Below are 21,399 nucleotides of genomic sequence, written 5' to 3' on the forward strand. Positions count from 1 at the left end.
GGCCGTGGCTAAATAAATGTATTCGCTTTTATAATTCCGAAACTCTCCAAAGGATCTCGACTTCAAAATTTGGACTGCATTTTGCAATTAGAAACTACAATAACTAGCTTCTTTAAAAACAGGCTATGTGACATTAGTCTCTGAAAAACGTTCTTTAATCGGCGGAGTTTTGGTTTTTTACCTTTTGCCGAATATTGTGACCCTAATTGGTTTGCGTGTAAAGAATATACCGTAAAAAGTGCAACATTACAGACATAAATCATCGTTTTTTAGTTCTACCACCGATGCAATGATAGCATTTTCAAACGTACATCATGTTAAATACTTTAACGATAGAAATGTCTCACAGCTCTCATGCTTGCACAGGATTGCTTACGGCGCTGCGAGCAACTATTACGGCATAGAAGTGTTGCACGGTATCAAGTGAAATTGAAGGCGCATCAACGGTCGATCCCATTACAATATCCTGCGTAGTTTCAACATTTCCGCCCTTATTTAATTTTTTCGATGGGAAGCAATCCGACGTTACAACTCGATTTTTATGCCAGATATTCTGTCAACAGAGAGGAAACGACGGAAATGATTTTCCGCACGATCCCGACTTTCGGCGAGACTTCCTGAGCCGAGATACAGTAAAAAACTAGTAAAAAACGAGCTTTTCAGACCAATTTTTGACTCTTTCTCTGGAGCGTTCTCAGCGGATAACTCGAAGCTAGGGACTCGCGGAGCTTTTCCGACTAGAAAATGTCACTCAGCGGGTCAATTCCAAGCGCGCTTTCTTGGTTTCAGCCAGATCAGTGAACTTTCGATTTTGACGCTAAAAAATTTAGTCCATGTAACCCCTGTAGTTTTTCTCGATTTGGGATTGTGAAAAAAAATTTCGAGATTTCAGTCGCATCCTGCGCAGTTGGAGGCGTAGAATCGATTTCGTACGGTCCCGACTCTTGGCGAGGCTTCCGGAGCCGAGTAACATTCAAAAACAGGAAAAAAACGAGCTTTTCCCACCACTTTTTGACTCTTCCTCTCGAGCGTTTTCTGCGGATAACTCGAAGCGAGGGACTCGCGGAGCTTTTCCGATTGGAAAATCGCACTCATCGGGTCATTCTAAAGCGGCCAAGCTTGCTTTCGGCTCGATCGGTGAACTTTCGATTTTGACGCTAAAAATTTAGTCCATGTAACCCCTGTCGATTTTCCTCGATTTTAATTGGACTGAAGAAAAAAAATCGAGATTTCAGTTGCATTCTACGTATTTGGAGGCGTAGAATCGATTCCGCACCGTCCCGACTTTCGGCAAGACGTCCTGAGCCGAAAAGCAGTCAAAAACTGGTCATAAACGAGCTTTTCAGACCAATTTTTGACTCTTTCTCTGGAGCGTTTTCAGCAAATAGCTCGAAGCGCGGGACTCGCGGAGCTTTTCTTATTGGAAAATCGCACTCAGGGGTTCATTTCCAAGCGGCCAAGCTTGCTTTCGGCTCGATCGGCGAACTTTTGATTTTGACGCTACAAATTTAGTCCATGTAACGCCAGTTTTAATTGAAGTAAAACTAGTATTGATGCTTATTCCGTGAAAAATTCGCTCCCGCATTCCAATTTTTAAGCATCAAAATGTCAGTTTGAACTTTTATTCCGCCATAAGGATCCATGTATAATTTCGAAACTTCAAACACGTATTTCTCGAAATAGGAGAAACTGCACTCGTGCGCCATGTGCGCCTTGTTCTCCAAGCCAATCGATTATCTCGTGACGTTGACTCCTTTGCATCTGAGCTCGCTTGGAATTGACCCGCTGAGTTCGATTTTCGAGTCGGAAAAGCTCCGCGAGTCCCTCGCTTAGAGCTATCCGCTGAAAACGCTCCAGAGAAACAGGCAAAAAGTGGTCAAAAAAGCTCGTTTTTGACCACTGTTCTTTGGCTCAGGAAGCCTCGCAGAGAGCCAAGACTATGCGAAATCGATTCTATGCCTCCAACTACATAGGATGTGACTGAAATCTGAAACTTTTTTTCTCAGTCCCAAATCGGGAAAAATCGCAGGGGTTACATGGACTAAATTTTTAGCGTCGAAATCGATAGTTAGCCGATCGGGTCGGAACCAAGTAAGCTCGCTTGGAATTGACCCGCTGAGTGCGATTTTCGAGTCCGGAAAGCTCCGCGAGTCCCTCGCTCAGAGCTATCTGCTGAAAACGCTCCAGAGAAAGGGTCAAAAAAAGGTCAGAAATGCTCGTTTTTTACCTGTTTTTGACTGGTTCTCGGCTCGACAAAATCAAAAGTTCGCCAATCGGACCGACACCAAGTAAGGTAACTTGGAATTGACCCGCTGAGTGCGATTTTCGAGTCGGGAAAGCTCCTCGAGTCCCTCGCTACGAGTTTTCCGCTGAAAACGCTCCGAAGAAAGAGACAAAAAGTGGTCAGAAAAGCTAGTTTTGGACCAATTTTTGACTGTTTCTTAGCTCAGGGAGCCTCGCCGAGTGTCGGGACCTTGCGGAATCGATTCTTCGCCTTCAACTACGTAGGATGCGACTGAAATCTCGAAATTTTTTTCTCAGTCCCAAATCGAGAAAAATCGACAGGGGTTTACATGGACTAAATTTTTAGCGTCAAAATCTAAAGTTCGCTGATCGGGCCGAAACCAAGTAAGCTCGCTTGGAATTGACCCGCCGAGTGCGATTTTCCAGTCGGAATAGCTCCGCAAGTCCCTTGCTTCGAGCTAGCCGCTGAAAACGCTGCAGAGAAAGAGTCAAAAAGTGGTCAGAAATGCTCGTTTTTTACCTGTTTTTGACTGGTTCTTGGCTCGACAAAATCAAAAGTTCACTGATCGGGCCGAAACCAAGTAAGCTCGCTTGGAATTGACCCGCCGAGTGCGATTTTCCAGTCGGAAAAGCTCCTCGAGTCCCTCGCTTAGAGCTATCTGCTGAAAACGCTCCAGAGAAAGAGTCAAAAAGTGGTCAGAAATGCTCGTTTTTTACCAGTTTTTGACTGTTTCTCGGCTCAGGGAGCTTCGCCGAGAGTCGGGACCGTCATTTCAACATTTCCGTCCTTATATTTAATTTTTTCGATGAGAAGCAATCCAACGTTACAACTCGATTTTTGTGCTAGATATTCTGTTAACAGAGAGAAAAATCACGGACGAACGTTTCACGTCAACTAGTAGTCCGAAAAAAAAATAGAATTTGACAAGTAATCTGCAACGTCGCAAACGGAGATACGTGGTCTCTCATTTAGGTTATCGAAAAGTAGAAAACTTAAGGCATTTCGCCTCTTTTCGCACTGCTTGTAATCGTCATTAGCAAGGACACTGGGACGCGCTGACGACAGCGCCTTGATACAACTATACAACCTCGACGGATGTCCATATTGCGTTCAAAAAATTGAAGGCGTTTTGACTTTCAGCGCGCTGACTGCAGCGGGCTTGATTAATGGACGCGTTGGTGACAGGATATCACCTTGATGCCTAATCAAGCTTTACGGATGTTCGTACCACAGATCGATGGTCAAAGCACAAAATCACGTATCTACATTGCGGCGTTTCAACATTTCCGCCCTTATTTAATTTTTTCGATGAGAAGCATTCCAACGTTACAACTCGATTTTTATGCCAGATATTTTGTCAACAGAGAGAAAATTCACGGACGAACGTTGTATGTCAACTAGTAGTCCGAAAAAAAATAGAGTTTGACAAGTAATCTGCCACGTCGCAAACGGAGATACGTGGTCTCTCATTTTGGTCATCGAAAAGTAGAAAACTAGTTTTGGAGAAAACGGGCTCGAGTCAGGTCTGACCGGGAAATTTTATTGACAGAAGCCCCCGTTCTTTGTTACGACCGACTTTATTTCAATTACATAAAAAAGGTATTTTTCATTTTCATGTTAGGTTATGGTGTTTGACAAGGCAGCCGTAAGTGCTATCTCCTGCATGCTTTCGTGGTTTCGTTTTGGACGCACATCAAACACATTTTCAGGTTAGAAATCAGCAGGAAAGGGCAGCATTTTACTTGAAGCGCTCCTTTAACTGGCTCTCTAGAAGAATAATGTCACTTACTGCTGTTTTGTCTAAAACTACATAATTTTTTGTGCACTTTCGGCTTTCTCATTGGTCTTGTTTTCATACAGTTATTTGTAAGATAAATTTTGCTGTTTCAGTTATTTCAGTGATTTCATCCAAAAGAGATCAGGCGAATTTTGAAGGAAACTCGATTTCGAAAATTTGACACTTACTCTGCCGTGCTAAGGAAGAACGTCGCATGAGCCCTCAGACGTTGCCAAATCTCCTTCGATAAAAACCCAATTCACTGGGATAATTATGAATATTTTCCCTCAATTTTTTCAACAATTTTGTTCACAATTTTATGTAAGACGTCTGAAAATTTCAAGGGAAAAACGCATAATTGTCCTCAAATATACGCGTCTCATACGGGGCAACTCTCGAATGTTCATACGGCGTTCTTCCTTAGCACGGGAGTATATACTGCTCCCTTTGCTATCACAGTAATAGCGTCAGCGCAACCAGTCGGCCGACCATTGTTCCTCGAGAAGTCAGCAGCGAGCACGGTGGCGCCGCGTAGCGGCGCTGACCGGCGCTCCGACGACGCGACGACGGGTTCCGAAAACACACGGCGGCGTCGATTATGACATAGCGCCGCGGCCCCCCCCCCCTCCCCCGCCCGCCCGTCGCTGCGTCGCGCCTGAAGGTAGCAACGCACGGAGCGACCAGTTCTCGGCGAGCCGTGCTCCTTGTCCGTCTGGCGTCCATCCGCGCTGACCTTCGTCGTCCGTTTTTTGCGCTTTCCGCGGGGAGTCCGAATCGGGTGAATTTCGCCCTCGCGAGTAGAGTTGAGGTTAGGCGGTCTTTGCCAAGGTCAGCGCCCTTCGCGCTTGTGATCAGCTGATTGTGGATCGGGGTGCGATGGACCCGGAAAACTTGGCGCTCTTCAACAGCAACAGTTGCCTGGACCCGGACAACTACAATCAGATGCTCCTAGGGGCCAACTGCGAGACATCCAGCACCAAGGAGACCCTTCATCTCAGGAACAGATCCAAGGTAACGCCACCCAGAGAGCACGATGTTAAAAGTCCAGCGGGACGATTCTTGAAATTGATAGATAAATCTATAGACAAAGAAGGCAAAAGGGGTATGGAGGGATCCTTTTGGTGGAAGTGGATGGTTGCAATAGATCAAAGAGGAAGGTAATAGACTGACTACCGGCAACCCTCGAGAGACCCTATGGTTAGTGCATCATTTTCTCCCGTAGTCTATAGGAACCACCCTTTCCGACCAATAGGATCAATTCACCATGTCACTCTCCATGTCTTCTTTGTCCATAGCTTTGTCTGTCAATCTCAATAATCAGCCCGCAGGAGTGAAGTTCGGTGCCGGAGTTCATATACAGCGCCCAAAAACCTGGAGTGATATGGATGCAAAGTGAAACTAGCACCATAAAAGCGTATGACATTCCGCAAAAAGTGTAGATTTCGCTCCGTAATGGTGTAAGTCACTACTTGGTAAGGGAAATAGATTCCAATCCGCATTATAGACTCCGGCACAGTATTTTACTCTAAATTTTTCAACAAAGTTATCATAGTTCATATTTCTTCGTTTCCTTCACGAAAGAACGTACCTGCATTTCAATGTTGCCCGATCCTCCCTCGCAAATTGTCTTTTTAACAGGAAAATCTTGGGAATATCTAACTGAGAATTTCACAGATTTTTCCCCTGATTCCATGTAAAATCAGAAAAATTTTAGACAAAAATTGCTCAAGCACATTTTTATAAAAATTAAATTATTTGAGTCAACTTTGCAACCTTGAAATGGAGTCACGTCCCTTCGTTCGGGAAACAATGGTTTGACAAGTGGAGTGTTCCGATTGAAAATTCGTTAGATAAAGCATGAACCTTCGGACAGGACTAGATTTGCCATTGTGGGCTCTATATCGACGGTGCAGCTGGAGTACTAAATGCTGGCCGCAAAGCACAATTGTTAGCATCAGTAGTTCTCCGCAAAAGTAAAAAAAAAATTGTTTTTCGGCGTGAAGTTGGCTTACCATTTCGTTTTTAGGCTGTATTTTTTGAGCCCTTCGGCGGTATGAGCTGGAACTTGAAGAACAATTAAGCACAATTGAAGCACTAAATGCTGGACCTATATTTGGAATTGGTGCTTCATGTTGGTCAGCCAACTTCACGGAGCTAGACCAAAGCATTTATCTCGTTTGCGGTGTCCAAAAATCACCACTCCTGTTTTTTTTTCTTCTTCTTCTTTTTTTTTCAAAGAGAACAAATCAGCATAATTCCCTCAAGTGCTTCAGAACTCGCTTCGCACAGAGAATAAAAATCATGGAAGTTTTCGAGAATCGACGTTGAGGAACTCTCTCTTCAAAAAATAAAGAATGACAGGAAGTGTACAACGCCGCGAACCGAGATACGTGGTTTGAGAATTTCGCCATCGATGTAGGCTGTAGCGTAGGGGCGCAATATTCGTGAACATTCTCGACGTTTTTATAATTTATCGAGTCCTCTGTCACTTTTTACTTCTCAAAACCAACTTTTTCCGTCGTCAAATAATTATTCGCTACGGGACACCACAAAATCATTCGAAATCGTGTTTTTTTCTTCAGGTGAATCTGAAATATTTTCCCTTTACCAAACATTTGAATTTTGGTCGAGGGGGGAGCGGTTGTGTTCCGGAGGCCCGGGAGCCCCCCCTCCCTCCCAAGATAGCATCTATACTTTGAAAGGCGCCCCGAGCGAATCAGAATCAAAGCAACTACGGCGTACAAACATACAAACAGTCAGCGACGAGTCCCACTGTATAAGTCAATCGGCGCTCAGGAGAAAGGAAATCAAGATTCCTGTAAAATTGCCTGCGTCGAGTTTTCTATGATGCGAAAGTAATGTGCGCCTTGTGATGAACTCGCACCGCTGGAGTTTGAGAAACCCGCAGTGGCGCGTTTGAGCATCGTTGTGAAAACTCGTGTGCCTGCATGTATGGAGAGCTCAGGGACCATAAGTGAGAGAGAGTACAGTCCATCCGATTTGAAGTGGTGCCTTCAGTTCGATGAATATACCAACCATTATTGCCATGTGAAACCTCCTTGCGACTCGTCTTTTAACTAGTCGTTAGGTTGTTTCAACCGTATCCTTATTTGAGGGGCCTGTAGGGCAAGGCGCATAAGTGCAGTTTTTGAAAAAATTAACATATTCCTGGACTCATCTAAAACTAGTTTGAAAGTATATTTTGTGAACAATTCACAACTAAAATCAAACTTTAAAGCATCAAAAAGTGAGTTTAAACTTCGATCGCTCGCTTTAGGCTTCATGTAATTTTGAAACTTTAAACACGAATTTCTTGAAACTCCCTGTACTTATGCGCCTTGCTCTCCAAACCCATCATTTTAGAGCAGCGTACTAAGATGCAAAATGAAATTGCACAGGACCACGAATTTTACCATTATGGCAAATTGTGATCTCACTGAAAAAAGACATTAAACTCGAAGGGATCAAGAAAACGTGTAATTTTTGTCTCGCCTACCCACGTATACGGCTAAATCTCACCGAAGAGTTTGAAAGGCCGGCTAGAATCGATTAATTTCGTTGAACATAGACCGCTCGTTAAAAAAAATTGAGGAGTTACAGAGATTCAGGATGAGGCAAATTTCGGCATTCAACGGCGCATCTTTTATACAGTTTTCACGGGTGGGGTATGCAACCATAAACATAAATAGTGTACAGGCTCTAACGGGGGCTTCTAAACTACAACGTAGGTATGATATTAATCCCTCTCTAAAAAATTGAATTTTACGACTTTCAGGCGTTTCATGGCTTATAGAGTGTATTGAAAACGATTTTATAAATTCCATCAAACATTGTAAAAAAATTAATGCAATTTTCCATCTCCGGGTGTATGCCTCCGAACCGCACCCAAAACGAGTTTTCCGCTTTTTTCAGACGATTCTAAATTGAACTGAAATATGGATGCATTATCCGTAACGGAGTTAGGCATTGGGAGTAACAACGGTAAACTAGATTATGGAAGGAAAAATTGTTTCATGCAAGTCAAATTTGCTCAAGCAATGAAAAAGAATTTTCCCAACAAAGAACCGGGCGCTCAGATAGGCAGCGTTGCCGCTTCTGTGCTTCAACACGTCCGTGGTAGGAAAACAAGAGTCTTGCTATTTGCGAATAAAACTTTTTTTCTAATCACAGCAGTTACAGAGTACGCGGATATTTTTCGCAGAATTTTTCCTCCTGTGAGGAGCATGCTTTTTTCCTATACACTGGCGAGGCGTGCTAATCGACTATCGATATTTCCCCATTTGAAGCTATGGCAGAGAATCGACTATTAAAATGTTCGTTGCAAACACCCTGTTTGTCGGTCCTTTTCCATCGGTTTAAATGGTAAATCTATCGATATATCGCAAATCACACCACGCCACTGTACTAGTCTCTCACAATAAGTTTTTGAGATGACCCATAGGTTAGAGTTTAGCGGAGATGAACCGAAAATACTTGGGCACTGTATAAGATCTCCAATTTATTTGAAGAAATCAATGACAGATAGGTCGTTTCTAAATTAGACAATCAATTTGGTTCCTCTCTGCTGGACTTGATCCATTTGTAGTAAGGAATATTAGACGATTCCCTAAAAACCGGCCACACCGCATAGCACTGCCAAGGTCGGCAAGTTTGTCAGACTCGAATTAATTCCAAGTTCCCCATCAATGAGTTCTTACAGCACAGAGATTCGGCTGAAAGTAAAGACCTCCTCCATCTTACGATAATCGCGGAAAAACACTTCTGTTAAATGAAAAGAGCTTCAGTAGGCTTTATTGATAATAATCCACAGCTCAGGTGGACGGATTTTCAGTAAATTGAATCTAAGTTCAAGGACAAAGTTTCAATTACGGTAGCGTTAAAAATTTAACCGAGTGACGAAGAAAAATCTCTTTTGACAGTGGGTCGTCAAGTATGATGTTAGGGCGGGTTAGCATCGGCCATTTTGAATATTGCGTAGCATCCTAGTGCGCAAGGGTTGGATGGAACGACTCCTCTACCTGTGCCGTAGTATCGTTTTTGAAGAGGGAAGCTCAAAAAAATCATAATATTTCTTATGCAGATCGTGAAGTTAAGAGTGTGTTTCAGACTTCTCTAATGCGCTCATCGTTATTTTTGAGCCATTTTCATGAAGAAATAACTCCTCGTTTTGCCCCATCTGAAGTCTGCAACAGACCTCTTATATCGTTATAAAATTTCCCTAAAAAAAGGCAGATCACGGAGAAAAATTCCTGGAAATATGGGATAATGGTCTTTTACCAGGCAAAAGTTTTCGAATGGGAAAATCTGGAACCCGTGCTCCCCCTTTCAGAAATGCTGCTCTTTGTAGAATGACTTTTTTCAATTTGATGGTTCCTGGGGGATTTAACTTCACTTTTAGGCTTACAATCAAGAAATGCAGGTGAATCCCATGTGCGTAAAATGTGATTTTCGGAGAGGGGGAGGGGAGGTGCCTCTAGAATTTTTGAATTCGATGGTTCTAATCTAGAATTTTGAAGGTATTCTTTTGTTTTGCTTTTTTCATTGCTCGCTGTTGAAAAGTAACATTAGCTCTTGCTACTGTAAGATATTTTAATTCTCGGGGCGATACAAATATTAAAACTGCACGGATGTGCGTGAAGTATCTCGACTTTTGAAGGCATTTTTGTGATTTGGTTATTTTATTATTTGCGGTTGGACAAATCACACGGCAACATGTAATTCAACAAGGTACTAAGTTATACTTGTTTTAACTTAAACAGAGCATTTAAATGTGTATTAACTTAACTTTTTAAGATCGCCCCATAGTAGCATTCTTTTTACTCTTTTTCCGCATGGTATCCTCATTTCTTGTAAACATTTTGCCAACGCTTTTTTTCTCCGAGGCCTTTAAACGTGAAATACGAATAATAGTTCTCAATTGACCCTCTTCTGGACTGAAAAATCTTCTGTACAATTGTAATAGTTAAATCACCATACCAGGTGATGCGATGCCATTGCTCGAATATCTTTAGCAACCAAATTCGTCATTATAAATTCAGGCAATATATTTCATCCGCAAAAAATTTGCCGATTCGAAGATCGCCCAAAACATCCGAGGTGTCGTTTTTTTTATCAGTTCATACTTTTTTTCATCGCCATCGATGGCATTATTTTCCTGCCCGACGCGGCGGAGGCTAAATTTTTTACCACCAGTGACCCTCTTCGGTGGGCGTTGGTTTTGTCTCCGAACCGAGATCCAATGAAAATCCGATCCTTTGCGAGTCCTGGCGGAAGAAGAGACGCAAGATTGCCGAATCGCACGATAAAATACACATATTAGCAGGATAAAGCGGCGATATTCAGAGCAATCCGGCAACGACCCACTCGCGAGGTTGCAGGACGTGGTTCAGGATGAGCGAAGTCCGCAATGAGTTTGAATGGGAGAAAGGTTTTTTTAAAGCCATCTGGCAACGATGAGGAAACCTGTCGGATCGGTCGGAAACTGAGCTCCGTGACAAGAGAGACAATTGCTCGCCGTTTAATTACACACGTGCGAATTATGCGCATTGGCTTATCCAGGTTAGGATTCCGCGCGGTGGTGGTGGGGGGCTCGGAGGGAAAACGCTGAACCTCGCGTTTATCTGCGAAAGTTGCACAGTGTCCGTTGTAGCGACTTAAACGCCCGGTCAAGAGTGTAGGCGACACCTCGCGCTCGAGAGCCATCCCGCAATTTGAAATAAGCGCGCGCGGAGTAAGTACACGGATCGACATAGTTCGATAGGATCATCATCGTCTCCTATTCGTTTTTTCCCCGATTTCGTGCGCTGTCCTCGCTCCTGCGGTGCTTTTTTCTAGTTCTCGCTCTCTGCGAGTAGTCGAAAGTCGCCGACCTTGAAAAGGCTTCGAAATTCGTAGACATTTTCCCGGCAATTTTTTTTCTGTGATGAAATTGTCAGTAGACGTCGTGCTCCTGTTTTGAAGCCGCGCGCGGAGTCTCCTCCTCGCGTCGAACGGGTTTACTCGCCTTCCAAGTGGCTATTTTCACAATTCGTCGGGCTCGGGTCCGCGTGATGCTCGCGCGTTATCGTGTCTCGGCTTTGGGATTGTGAAACGCGCGCCCTTTGCCTTTCGCCCGCGAGAGGCATTGAAGTACACTTGAACTCTGAAGTGCGGTCACGGATTGCAACGCTACTCGCCGACGCAGTTCCTTCGCTCCTGAAAGGAAGGCTTCGTCTCAACAAGGAAGCTTCATTCTAGCGACACTGAGTTTTTCTCGAAGTTTGTTCGTCATCCTCGGATTTTTTCGACTCCACAAATGATTTTCAAGAAGCTCGTAGAATCCTCGAAAGGACTGTTGGAAAAATTCTTCCACAGTAACTGCGAACATCCTCATGAGACTTTCGATCCTGAAAGCCAACAGGTACCTTTTAATTCAAATTTTGATATTAATGAGTCGTTTTCCCGACGAAGGAACGTAACTCCATTCCAAGGTTGCAAAATTGACTCAAAGAATTTTTACAAGACCGTACCTTTTAATTATCGTCCAAAATTTCCTTGGTTTTTGCATGAGATCGGAGTAAAAATTTGAGAAATCTTCAGTCAGAAATGCCTGAGATTCTTCGAGTAAAAATGCAATTTGTGAGTGGAAATTCGATAATATTGAAATGTAGTTACGTTCTTTTGTGAGGGAAACGACTGTTGGTGAAAGAACCAGGGGGTCCTTCGTGAAATACGGAATATTGAAGTTTTCGACCCCCATCCCTTCTCCCTTCGTAACGCTTTTGTGATGTGGGTCCTTATCTTTTAGCACGTTATAACGAAATGGCGTAACGCTCTCCTCAAAACCCTTACTTTAAGAAGAGCGTTACGTATTTTATAAACGGCCCCTGAACATTGAGTCAGTGCGACGCCACAAATTTCCTGTCTCGTTTAATTTTTTTAAGAAAAGGCTTATTCGTCGTTTAGTGAGAAATTCTGTTGGATTTTTCTTCGTTCTCGTGACAAAATTCTCTGCAAATTTCCCGAAAACTGGCGAGCAGTGATCTCTATAAAAAAACAAATTTAAGTGGAGATTTCCAAAGACCGGAATCGAGATACGTGGTTTGGTCGCTCTGCCGTCGATTTCTTTTCGGTGTTGATTTTCGGCATCTAGTCATTATCTTGAGAAACGGTTTCAGCCAAATCCGGGGGGAGGAGTTGTTGGAAGACGGAAAAACTTCATAAAATACTTGATACTTGAATACTTTAAAAGTTATTGATTCAAATGACTCCCTAAAAGAAATTTGGAAAAAGACAACCCACCACTCTCCTCCCGTCCTCCCCAGATGGTACTCCTACGGAGAAATTGCCATCAATTGGAACCAGTTTCAAAGACAAACATGTGCGAGATGGTATTTTAGTTAACAACTTTTAGTTTCACCACCACAATGTCGGTTCAAGCTGCAATCCGAACTCCATATCTATGTTATGAAGCTTTTGGCGTGGTTCGTTGAACCACGCTGTTTCATCAAGCTTGCTTGATAACTAGATCTGGTTTGTCGAACGTGATTTGAGAGTGCTCGACTTCTACAACTTTCTGAACCGGCCTTCAGTATATACCGACAGATTAAGTCAAATAATTTATATCTCCAAATGACGCCAAAAAAACCCCCTAAATTCGATCATTGAGGGACCGTTTGTAGTAAAAGGGACTTAAGTCCACGAAAATTCATCATTGAATAATTGATACCAGAGCAATAAAAAATGGTCTAAGCGAATTTTGTGATAACCACCTCCCCCCCTCCCCTAACAGTCAAACTTGTTGCTATTCTTTGTTTGCCGTTCAATTAACGTACTTCCGGATAAACTACGTAAAAGTTACAATTCCATGCTCAGAGCATGAAATAATGGAATTATAATGCAAATTTGTGTCCTTTATAGCCTGATAAAATGAGCTCATCCACTGATGACTTTTATTTTCAGGAATTCGTAGAAAGTTTTTCTTTGAAATCGCTCAAAATCCGTTTTTTCGACTAAACTCAAGAAAAGTCGCCTCTCTGCACATTGTTGTCTGTCAAACGATCACACGGTTTTCCGCTTGATTTCTGTTTTAAAAAAGGGGAGGGCAAATATTAATATCACACAAAGTCCAGCGGGCTCGTAATCGATAAAATTACCGAAGGTCCCAATACTGCCGTGCTAAGGAAGAACGCCGTATGAACCCTCAGGCGTTGCCAAATTTCCTTGGATGAAACACGAATTTCCTGGTAAACTTATGAATATTTTCCTTCTGATTTTTCAGATAATTTTGTTCGCAATTTCACCTGAAGTTCCTGAAAATTTCAAGGAAAAATATTCATAACTTTCCTCATAAATAAACATTTTATCGAAGGAAATTTGGCAACTCTCTAATGTTCATTCGGCGTTTTTCCTTAGCACGGCAGAATAGTCCAAGCGCAAGCACCGAGACTAAGAAATTGTCATTAGTTTTACATCACTAGCCTCGTGCCTCTATCGTTCTCATTTCTGAATGGCGCTATATATGATCGGTTGCACTCCGCGATGCGAAATTCCGGCGAGAACTCGCAATTTTTTCATGATCGGCCGACAAATTTGGATCATAATTTTGGCGACACCGGTTTAGATTCGCGAGTGCGAAATCAACCGCCTTGCAACAGCTGCCAATTCCTTTCGCAAAAATAAATCGCAATGATGAAACACGATTAACCACGTCCATGTATCTTAGGCCGAAAACAAAAGCAAAGTTCATGTCGGTAGGCACTGTAATAAGGCGATTAAACGATTGATTTTAATCAGACACCTGACTATTGCCGACGCGACGCGGAATGTTTTGAAGATAAATATAGGTAAGATGAAATGAAAAGCTGATAAATCATCGGAAAAACTAAGGAATTTTCACGTCGCATCGAAACGTGATTATTCTAATTTTTTTCTTTTTCTGATAATTTAAGTACTTTTGATTTGCATGGTGTGTGCTTAGAGACTTCACTTGAGAGGACTTACTCTTATTGGACTTGGACTTATCATTCTGTTTTTAGATTCGGGCTAGAATGCATTTAAAATGGACAAAGTCAGAAAAGTATTTATTGAAAGAGAAGAAAAAGTTAAGAAAAGTTTATTTCTTCAAATATTCTTTACATTCTGATTTAAATGAAACGGTAAGAGTCAGAGGAACTTAATTTGTTTATAATGTTGCAAGGTTTCGCTTAAAATCTGATTAACGGGTACTTTGTTCTACATTTCCGGAGAATTTCCATCAAATCGCAAAAAACTCGTAGAAAATAAGAATATGTTTTCCCGAACTCAACTACATAAACACATATTCAAGCAATATTTCCCAACATTGCGATGAAATTAAACCCCGCCGGCTCAAACCCCTTCAAATAACGAGTGTTTAAGGCTTTTGTTGTTCGTGCTGTTTTAATACCGAGCTCTAAAATGTCGTTGAGCATACTCTTGCACTATTCATTCCCCCCCCTTTTTTTTCGTTTTCCCGCAGCAATCAAGCACACTTAATTAGGAAAGTTACATAACCGGTCGATTTAAGATTTATTCCATTCTTTGTTTTCTTCTCCCATTCTAAGTCAGCGTTATTATTTTAATGGTCACCGTTGCAAGTAAATTAGGACGGTTTTTTATGACTGATTATTTCCTTTGTAATAGTCGCCATGCATTGCATCTAACTTTTGCGAAAGGAGTTTCGCCTAGCACGAAACCTTGACGATAACATAAAAATCAACCGAAGAGACCTCATAGAAAAACAACGCAAATATGAAAAAATTGGTGAAATTTTAATTGAAATAGAGCAAGGCGGTGGTATTTTCTGAGATGATTCGCAAAAAATCCTAAAATAGTGGCCGTGTAAGCCAATGGGTTTTTACTGTATTTTTACATCATTCAATTTTTGGAAGAACGAAAACTTAAGCGCCTGAGGGGGGAATAAGTCCCTCTGTGACGAGTAAAATTTAAAAAAAAAAAAACCTCACACATTGAAAGTATTAAAAAAAAAAAAATTATGTGAGCGAATCTTCCCATTACACTTCACCTACATGACGAAAGATACTCGTAGCTTCTCAAATAAACCATCAAACGATTTAAAAATCACATTAAGCACACGTATTATTTCCGAAATCTCCCCGTTACTACTAAAATTAGTTCCAAAACAGGATTTCCAAACCCGACTTCTCGTTCCCTCGTTTCATTTCCAGGATGGAAAAAAACCCACGAACAGCAATTAACGCGACAACCCCGCGAATCTTCTGTAGGAAGGAAATGTTCGGATATCAATCATTAGATCTCGAATTCTACTCACGAAAACTCGGAAGCGACGCACAAAGATGCAATATCAGCCTCGTTGAAATTTCGAGGGCCGTGAGGGCAGGCCCGCCTCATCCCATCTCGGGCCCTGGTACCAGTTTTAAGGCCCGGGCCCCCTGTAACTTTTAGGAAGTTGTTCAGGGGGACCTACTGATGACGATTACATAGGGAAAGTTTGTTACGCAATTTTTCCCGGTCAAACCGCACTTTCCCCTTACTATTATAGCACGATCCTGCTTCTCGAGCCGTACACTTTTTCGGGGATTGTGCAAAATAGTTGGAACTTTTTTTTAAACTGAGGAAGTTCTGATGACATTTGCATCCTCAACACTTGCCTACAGTTCATTTATACCCTCTTTCGACTTATTTTCGTGAAAAATGAGTCTTTTAAACTTCTACTTTGTAAGACCTCGGAAATTCTGAGGACCAAAAAAATAAATACCGAGTTGAGTTTTTCTGGTTCAATTTGATTTTTATCGGTTACAAAGACGTCCTCCTAGTGTAAAATTTTATTCTCTACAAGTCGAGTTCTTTGGCATTTTTCTCGTAAACGCACGATTTCAGCGTAAAATCGAGTTTTTTGTACGAAATCGAGGTCTAAACCAAAATATCATAATTTCACAACAGTGGCCCGGGCCCCTTTAGGGCCCGGGCCCCGGAACCAGGGACCCAGTAGCCCCCCCCCCCCTTGTGGCGGGCCTGCGTGAGGGACGATATTGCACTGCTCTTCGTGTGGTTACATCGCAAAACTCATTGTCAAAAAATTCTAGAGGTGTTGGAATAAGTGTTGTAAAATACCCGGGTACTGCTTAAGATTGCGGGTATTTACCCCGTAAAGACGTATGGACGGTGAAACTCCCAAATCATGTATCTTGGTTTGCGACGTTGCTAGACTTCCTGTCATACTTTGTTTTTGAAATGAAAAACAACTAAACAGCAAGTCTGAAAAACTGCTGTGATTTTTCTTCTATGTGCGACGAAAATTCTGTGAAAATTTCAAAGAATGTTGCTGATTTGTTTGCTTTTTAAAAAATGAAATAGGAGTAGAGATTTTAAAACACCGCATACGGAGATATGTGGTTTGGAAGCTGCACTGTCGACACGAGGAATAGGAGGTATGGAAAAAGTGAAATATGAAATATAAAGGTGACACTTTTTCTGCGTGGCAAAAATTCCATATCAGGATCCGCGTAAATACCTGGTAAATTTTGCCGGGTATTTGTGGATTTTCTGCCGGGTGAATACCCATAGAGTATTTTCCCGTCTGACATCGTTGGGAAAAAGCTTTGGGATTAAATTTAAAATCGCCACTTGCAGAGAAAATTTTCATCATGTATGGTCAGGTCATCAGCTTAGTCGAGGCAGATTATCAAGTTATCGGGAGATCAAAATTTCTAATTCATGTATGCAAATTATTCATAGACAGAACTTATTGCGAAAAAATTCTAACGGATCAATTTTGCTACGCATTACTTGATATCCTTACGAAATGGATTCATCGTCAGTACTAAACAGTCTTCTTCTTACTACATTTTAGTGGAAGAGGGTATATAGGTTGGCAAAGGGATACTGTCTACGAGAGATTGGGAGTGTATAGAGAGTAATGATTCGAGGATTGAAAAAAAATTCAATCGGATTAAAAGGGATGCTCAGTAAAATTTCTTTGAATTAGTGTTCTTTCCAACATAGCCAGAATTCTTGCATTGGCAACCAGAATCCCTGTATAGAACAGAACGAGACAACGACTTTCAGCGCGGGTCTTTTCTGAAAGAATATATTTACTTAGCGAGTAAATTGGGCTTAAATTTAGTAATTATTAACTGTTTCTCACGCTTTTGGGCGCACGATGTTTTAGGGTTCTGTGCATCCCTATCATAGTAAAGCCCCCTATCACCCTATCTGTGACATGTCACTAGTCCTAGACTATCGCACATACGCCTTTTTTCAAAACTTCCATACTTCCAATGTATATATAGACCTCTTTTGTTTAAATTATTTTTTTTTTTTTTAACGTTCCTCTAGACCCGAATGGAATTTTTTCCCCATGCCTGACGGTACAAGGAATTCCATTGAAGATGAGAATCGAAACCTGCTGTAAAAATGACTCCAGAATGCTTCCGTGCTAAGCAGATACGCTGTATAAACCTTCAAGGGTTGCCAAATTTCCCTGGATAAAATATGACTTTATTGGGAAAGTTTTACATACTTTTCTCCTAATTTTTCTGAAAAATTTTTTCGCAATTTGATCCAAATCATCTGAAAATTTTAAGACAAAAGATGCATAGCTTTCTTCTAAAATGATGTTTTATCGGGGGATTTTCGGGAACATTCGAATGACTGTAAGAGGCGAGGCGTGAATGATCGATTATCGATATTTTCCCATGTAAAGCTATGGCAAAGAGTCGATTATATTAAGATGTTCGTTGCAAACACCCTGTTTATCGATCCTTTTCTATGGGTCTAAATGGCAGATCAATCGATAAACACGAAGTTGCATACTCCAAGCCTAAGCAGCACCACTGAGCTTGTACGGGGCGAGGAAAAAGTCCCTCGCGGCTGGCACCCGGCGTTACCCTTGTGACGTTTCTAGGAATTAAGATACAGACGAGACATGTTTTGAGTGCTCCTAGGTAAAAAAAAAGAAACACTCTGGGGACTCCCCAAAAGTTTTTGGGGATCATTCTGTGGAGTAGCGAGAGCCCCTCGGGTTTGTATGGGCGGTTCAAGGCTGTTGGATTACCCTGTACACAGGGTGGCATAAAACGTAAGAAAGAAATGAAAGATCGGAAATTTCAGTGAAATATTTCATGAAATTTCGCGAGGCTGTAAAATATTTCATATTTTTCAGGGGTAAAAATCAAGATTTTTACAACCTTCGAAACATAAAAAGGAGCTTGTGTTTTTCAATATCTTTCCTAAATTTCTGAAATTTCATGAGATATTTCACGTGAGATTTCAAGATTTTATTTTTCATGAAATGTTGCCACCCTGCCTGTACATCGTTTCTCGGAGGAATGTCTCAATTTTCACATTCGGGTCCCAGCCTCATTTCGCACATTCAAAGGTCAGCTACTGCGTCGAGTGAAAATAAGCGAGCGGAGCAGGTCCACACTTATCACATGTGAGGGTCAGCGCTCCCCGCTCGTCCGTGGCTTGGCGCTTAAAAGTCTACGCAGGAACCAACCGGGGCCATGAACGGCCGTGGCTTTAAAATCGGGCAACTTTGTGCTAAGTGACTCGTCGTGGCTTTAACCTTGACCGGTGGCGTCAGTCCGCCGAGGAAAGAATTGCGAAATAAACGTGCAGCAGCGTCGTCGCATCGTCACCGTCGCCTAAAATTGCGGCGCGGGTCGCACAGTGCTCAAAAAATGAAACTTCACGGCTAAAAATGGGTGCGCTGTCAACAATTTTGGAGTGTGATTCTGAGCCGGAGTCTATATCATCACCTTCCGGCCAAAGTATCACAAGCGCCATACGACGTTTCAAAATGTCCGCTGCCGCTTTATTTTTTTTTTCAGAGAAACTGTTGGTTGAATCTGTTTGATAATTTCATTGAATTTTATCGGCAGCACAATGAAAATTCAACGAAATTTTCGGAGAGCTTCGTTGAAAAAGTTCTGTGTTAAAAAATAAAATGGCGGCGGAAAATAAACGTCACATAGCGCTTGTGATACTTTGGGCGGAGGGTGACGGAATAGAGCCCGAAACCGCGGGCGATACGAATGCGAAGAGGAGTCTCTTCTCCTTACGGAAATACTTACACTATCACGGGGCGGAATCCATTATTTTTTGGAGTGTCATACACTGAGCCCATATAATATTCAGATTTCAGTTTACAAAATGGAACTACCATTCCTGGCTCACTTCAGAAAGAACGTATCTGCAAATAGTTTCTCTCCGCGAATAGCGTCACCTTCCGATCAAAATATCACAGAAGTGCCAATGTTGACAAGCTGAGGTATAGAATTAATTTCTGGCGTTGAGAAGAATTTTTGACTCATATGAAAACACATTTGGTAAAATTTTGAAGCACTCAGTGAAAATGGTCGCTCGTTACTCACACCAGGCACGGGGAGTTGGGAGGGAGGGGGGTGGAGTCGGCGCTGGGTCACGACACGGGAGAGAAATTAAACCCTGAGGTGGTACGCCACACAAATCGAAGACTTTCAGCCATTATAGTCTGTTCATTGAAATTTAAGTTGACGAATTGCCTGAGCACCTTCAAAGAAAAACACAGGGATATACCTGGTCTATACTATTGCCGTGCTAAGCAAGAACGCCGTAAATCCATCAAGATTTTCCCGCGTTTTCTTGGAGCTTAAAACTTTATAAAATAAGAACTGTTTTACCCACGCACCTCATATTTTTAGGCTAAGTTCTTGCTAGTTTTTGCAGAAGAATTCTGTAAAAATATTGTCTCAAGGTACACAAGTTTTTCTGTTATGATACATCGTTTCCAAAAAATTTAAAATGGCGTTCTTGCGTTGCACGCGCGACAGCCTATCCCTCAGGAAGCATCATAATTCTCTACTCCGGAATTAGAGGAAGCCCCAGAAGTTTTGCTTCAAATGCAGCCCCTCGTAACGGTCTTAGAAATTCAACCTCTGCGCTAAGTAATAGGGAATTACACGCTAGGCCGCTACTACGTACCGTAACCCCTACGTAAGGGCGTATCTCAATTTAAACATGAGCCCCAACAAGCATAGAGTTATACGGAAAACAGGGCTCACGTTGAAATTGAGCTACGCCCCTACGTCAGAGGAGCAACGAAACGCGAGGAAGATATTCGCGAGATAATCTTCGAAGAACAAGTTTTGTAAGACAACATAATACTCGCACACTCTGTTAGGTTGAAGTAGAGTATCAAGTACTTCACCTGCCGCTCCGTCTGCCCACAAGGTGCTTCCGTACAATGCCGTGAATAATCGATTATCGATATTTCTCCATTTGAAGCTGTGGCGAATCGATTGTTAAGATTTTCATTGCAAACACCCTGTTCATCGATCCTTTTCTATAGGTTTAAATGATAGATCAATTGATATATCGCAAAGCCCGCCGCCACGGATTCCTGCTCTATTCAGTAGTATGGATTCTTCCAAGACAGTCCATAAAACCGTCGTAAAAGACAATATTATTCATTGAAAATCTGGCAACGTATGTTTAGTGTGGCCGAAGGCAAAATACATACAGCATGTGGCATCGCGGCAAAACATGTAAATAAGCTCAGCGCTAAAAAAAATCTCAATTTGAACTTGATACGTGAACTAAGGTGGCGAACCTTGACTCTTTTTTTGTGAGTCTCTTACGAGTGTGATTCAGTTTTTTGCGGTTCGGTACCCCCCTCCAGTGGTTGTAAGCAGAGAATTTTATACACTGGATGATACGGTTCCTTTCTTTACCTTTCCCGCTCCTTTCCTCCTTCTCCGCTCGATTTCCTGGTCCGCGAATTCGACGGAAATGACAAATCGCCCGTGGCGTATGTAAAAAATTCCAAGATTGACAATCTGCGGTATGGCTTAATCCTTTTAATTCTTCTCGTGTGCATTTCGTACAATCTTCGAGAAGCTGATAGCGCGTGATAGGGAAGTTAAAATCGCGGATGCCTCCGTTGAATTTTCTGAATTAGCGACCTTCCAGGGTGTGAACATGCTCGTCTGCAAGTTTTTTTCTTTTTTTTCTAGGCAGGGGCGAGAGATTCTGTAGAGGTTAGTTCAACAGTGTTCCCTGAAACGTGTCACATGTACAGTATAATAAGCTATGATTTTAAGTAGAACCAGTCTTAATGCATAGTCTTTGAAAAATTCGCTCACATTATTCCAATTTTTAAGCATCAAAAAGTCTGTTTGAATTTTCTTCTCGCCATAAGGATCCATGTAATTTTGAAACTTCCAAACACGTATTTCTCGAAATAGCAAAAACTGACTTAGGCGCCTTGTCTTCCAAGCTTGTACCTCAAATATGGCTGAAATTCCCAACCTTGGCTGGGATGCGTATTTGTGACAGAGTGCTGGAAAATGTATTAACAGAAACTCAGGGGCATGTTCTTCATGCAAGAAATGTCCCATATCGAAGGTGTAAGTCG

The 21,399-nt window shown here is 42.0% G+C and overlaps 1 protein-coding gene across 4 annotated transcripts in view; it reads left to right on the forward strand.

Moving 5' to 3' along the window:
- The first annotated feature begins 4,690 nt into the window (after positions 1–4,690).
- LOC109043330 (progestin and adipoQ receptor family member 3) overlaps positions 4,691–21,399 on the forward strand; it is a 47,071-nt gene continuing 30,362 nt past the window's right edge. The window contains exon 1 of one of the 4 annotated variants that reach the window (XM_019060519.2): positions 4,691–5,033. In XM_019060519.2, coding sequence (XP_018916064.1) covers positions 4,899–5,033 — 135 coding nt within the window. In that variant the 5' untranslated portion in view covers positions 4,691–4,898. Of the gene's footprint in view, positions 5,034–10,646; positions 11,422–21,399 lie in introns of those variants that run through there. The other 3 variants (XM_019060520.2, XM_019060521.2, XM_019060522.2) reach the window with 3 other exon arrangements.

The sequence above is a fragment of the Bemisia tabaci genome, chromosome 3 (assembly GCF_918797505.1).
Source record: "Bemisia tabaci chromosome 3, PGI_BMITA_v3".
NCBI classification, from domain to species: Eukaryota; Metazoa; Arthropoda; class Insecta; order Hemiptera; family Aleyrodidae; genus Bemisia; species Bemisia tabaci.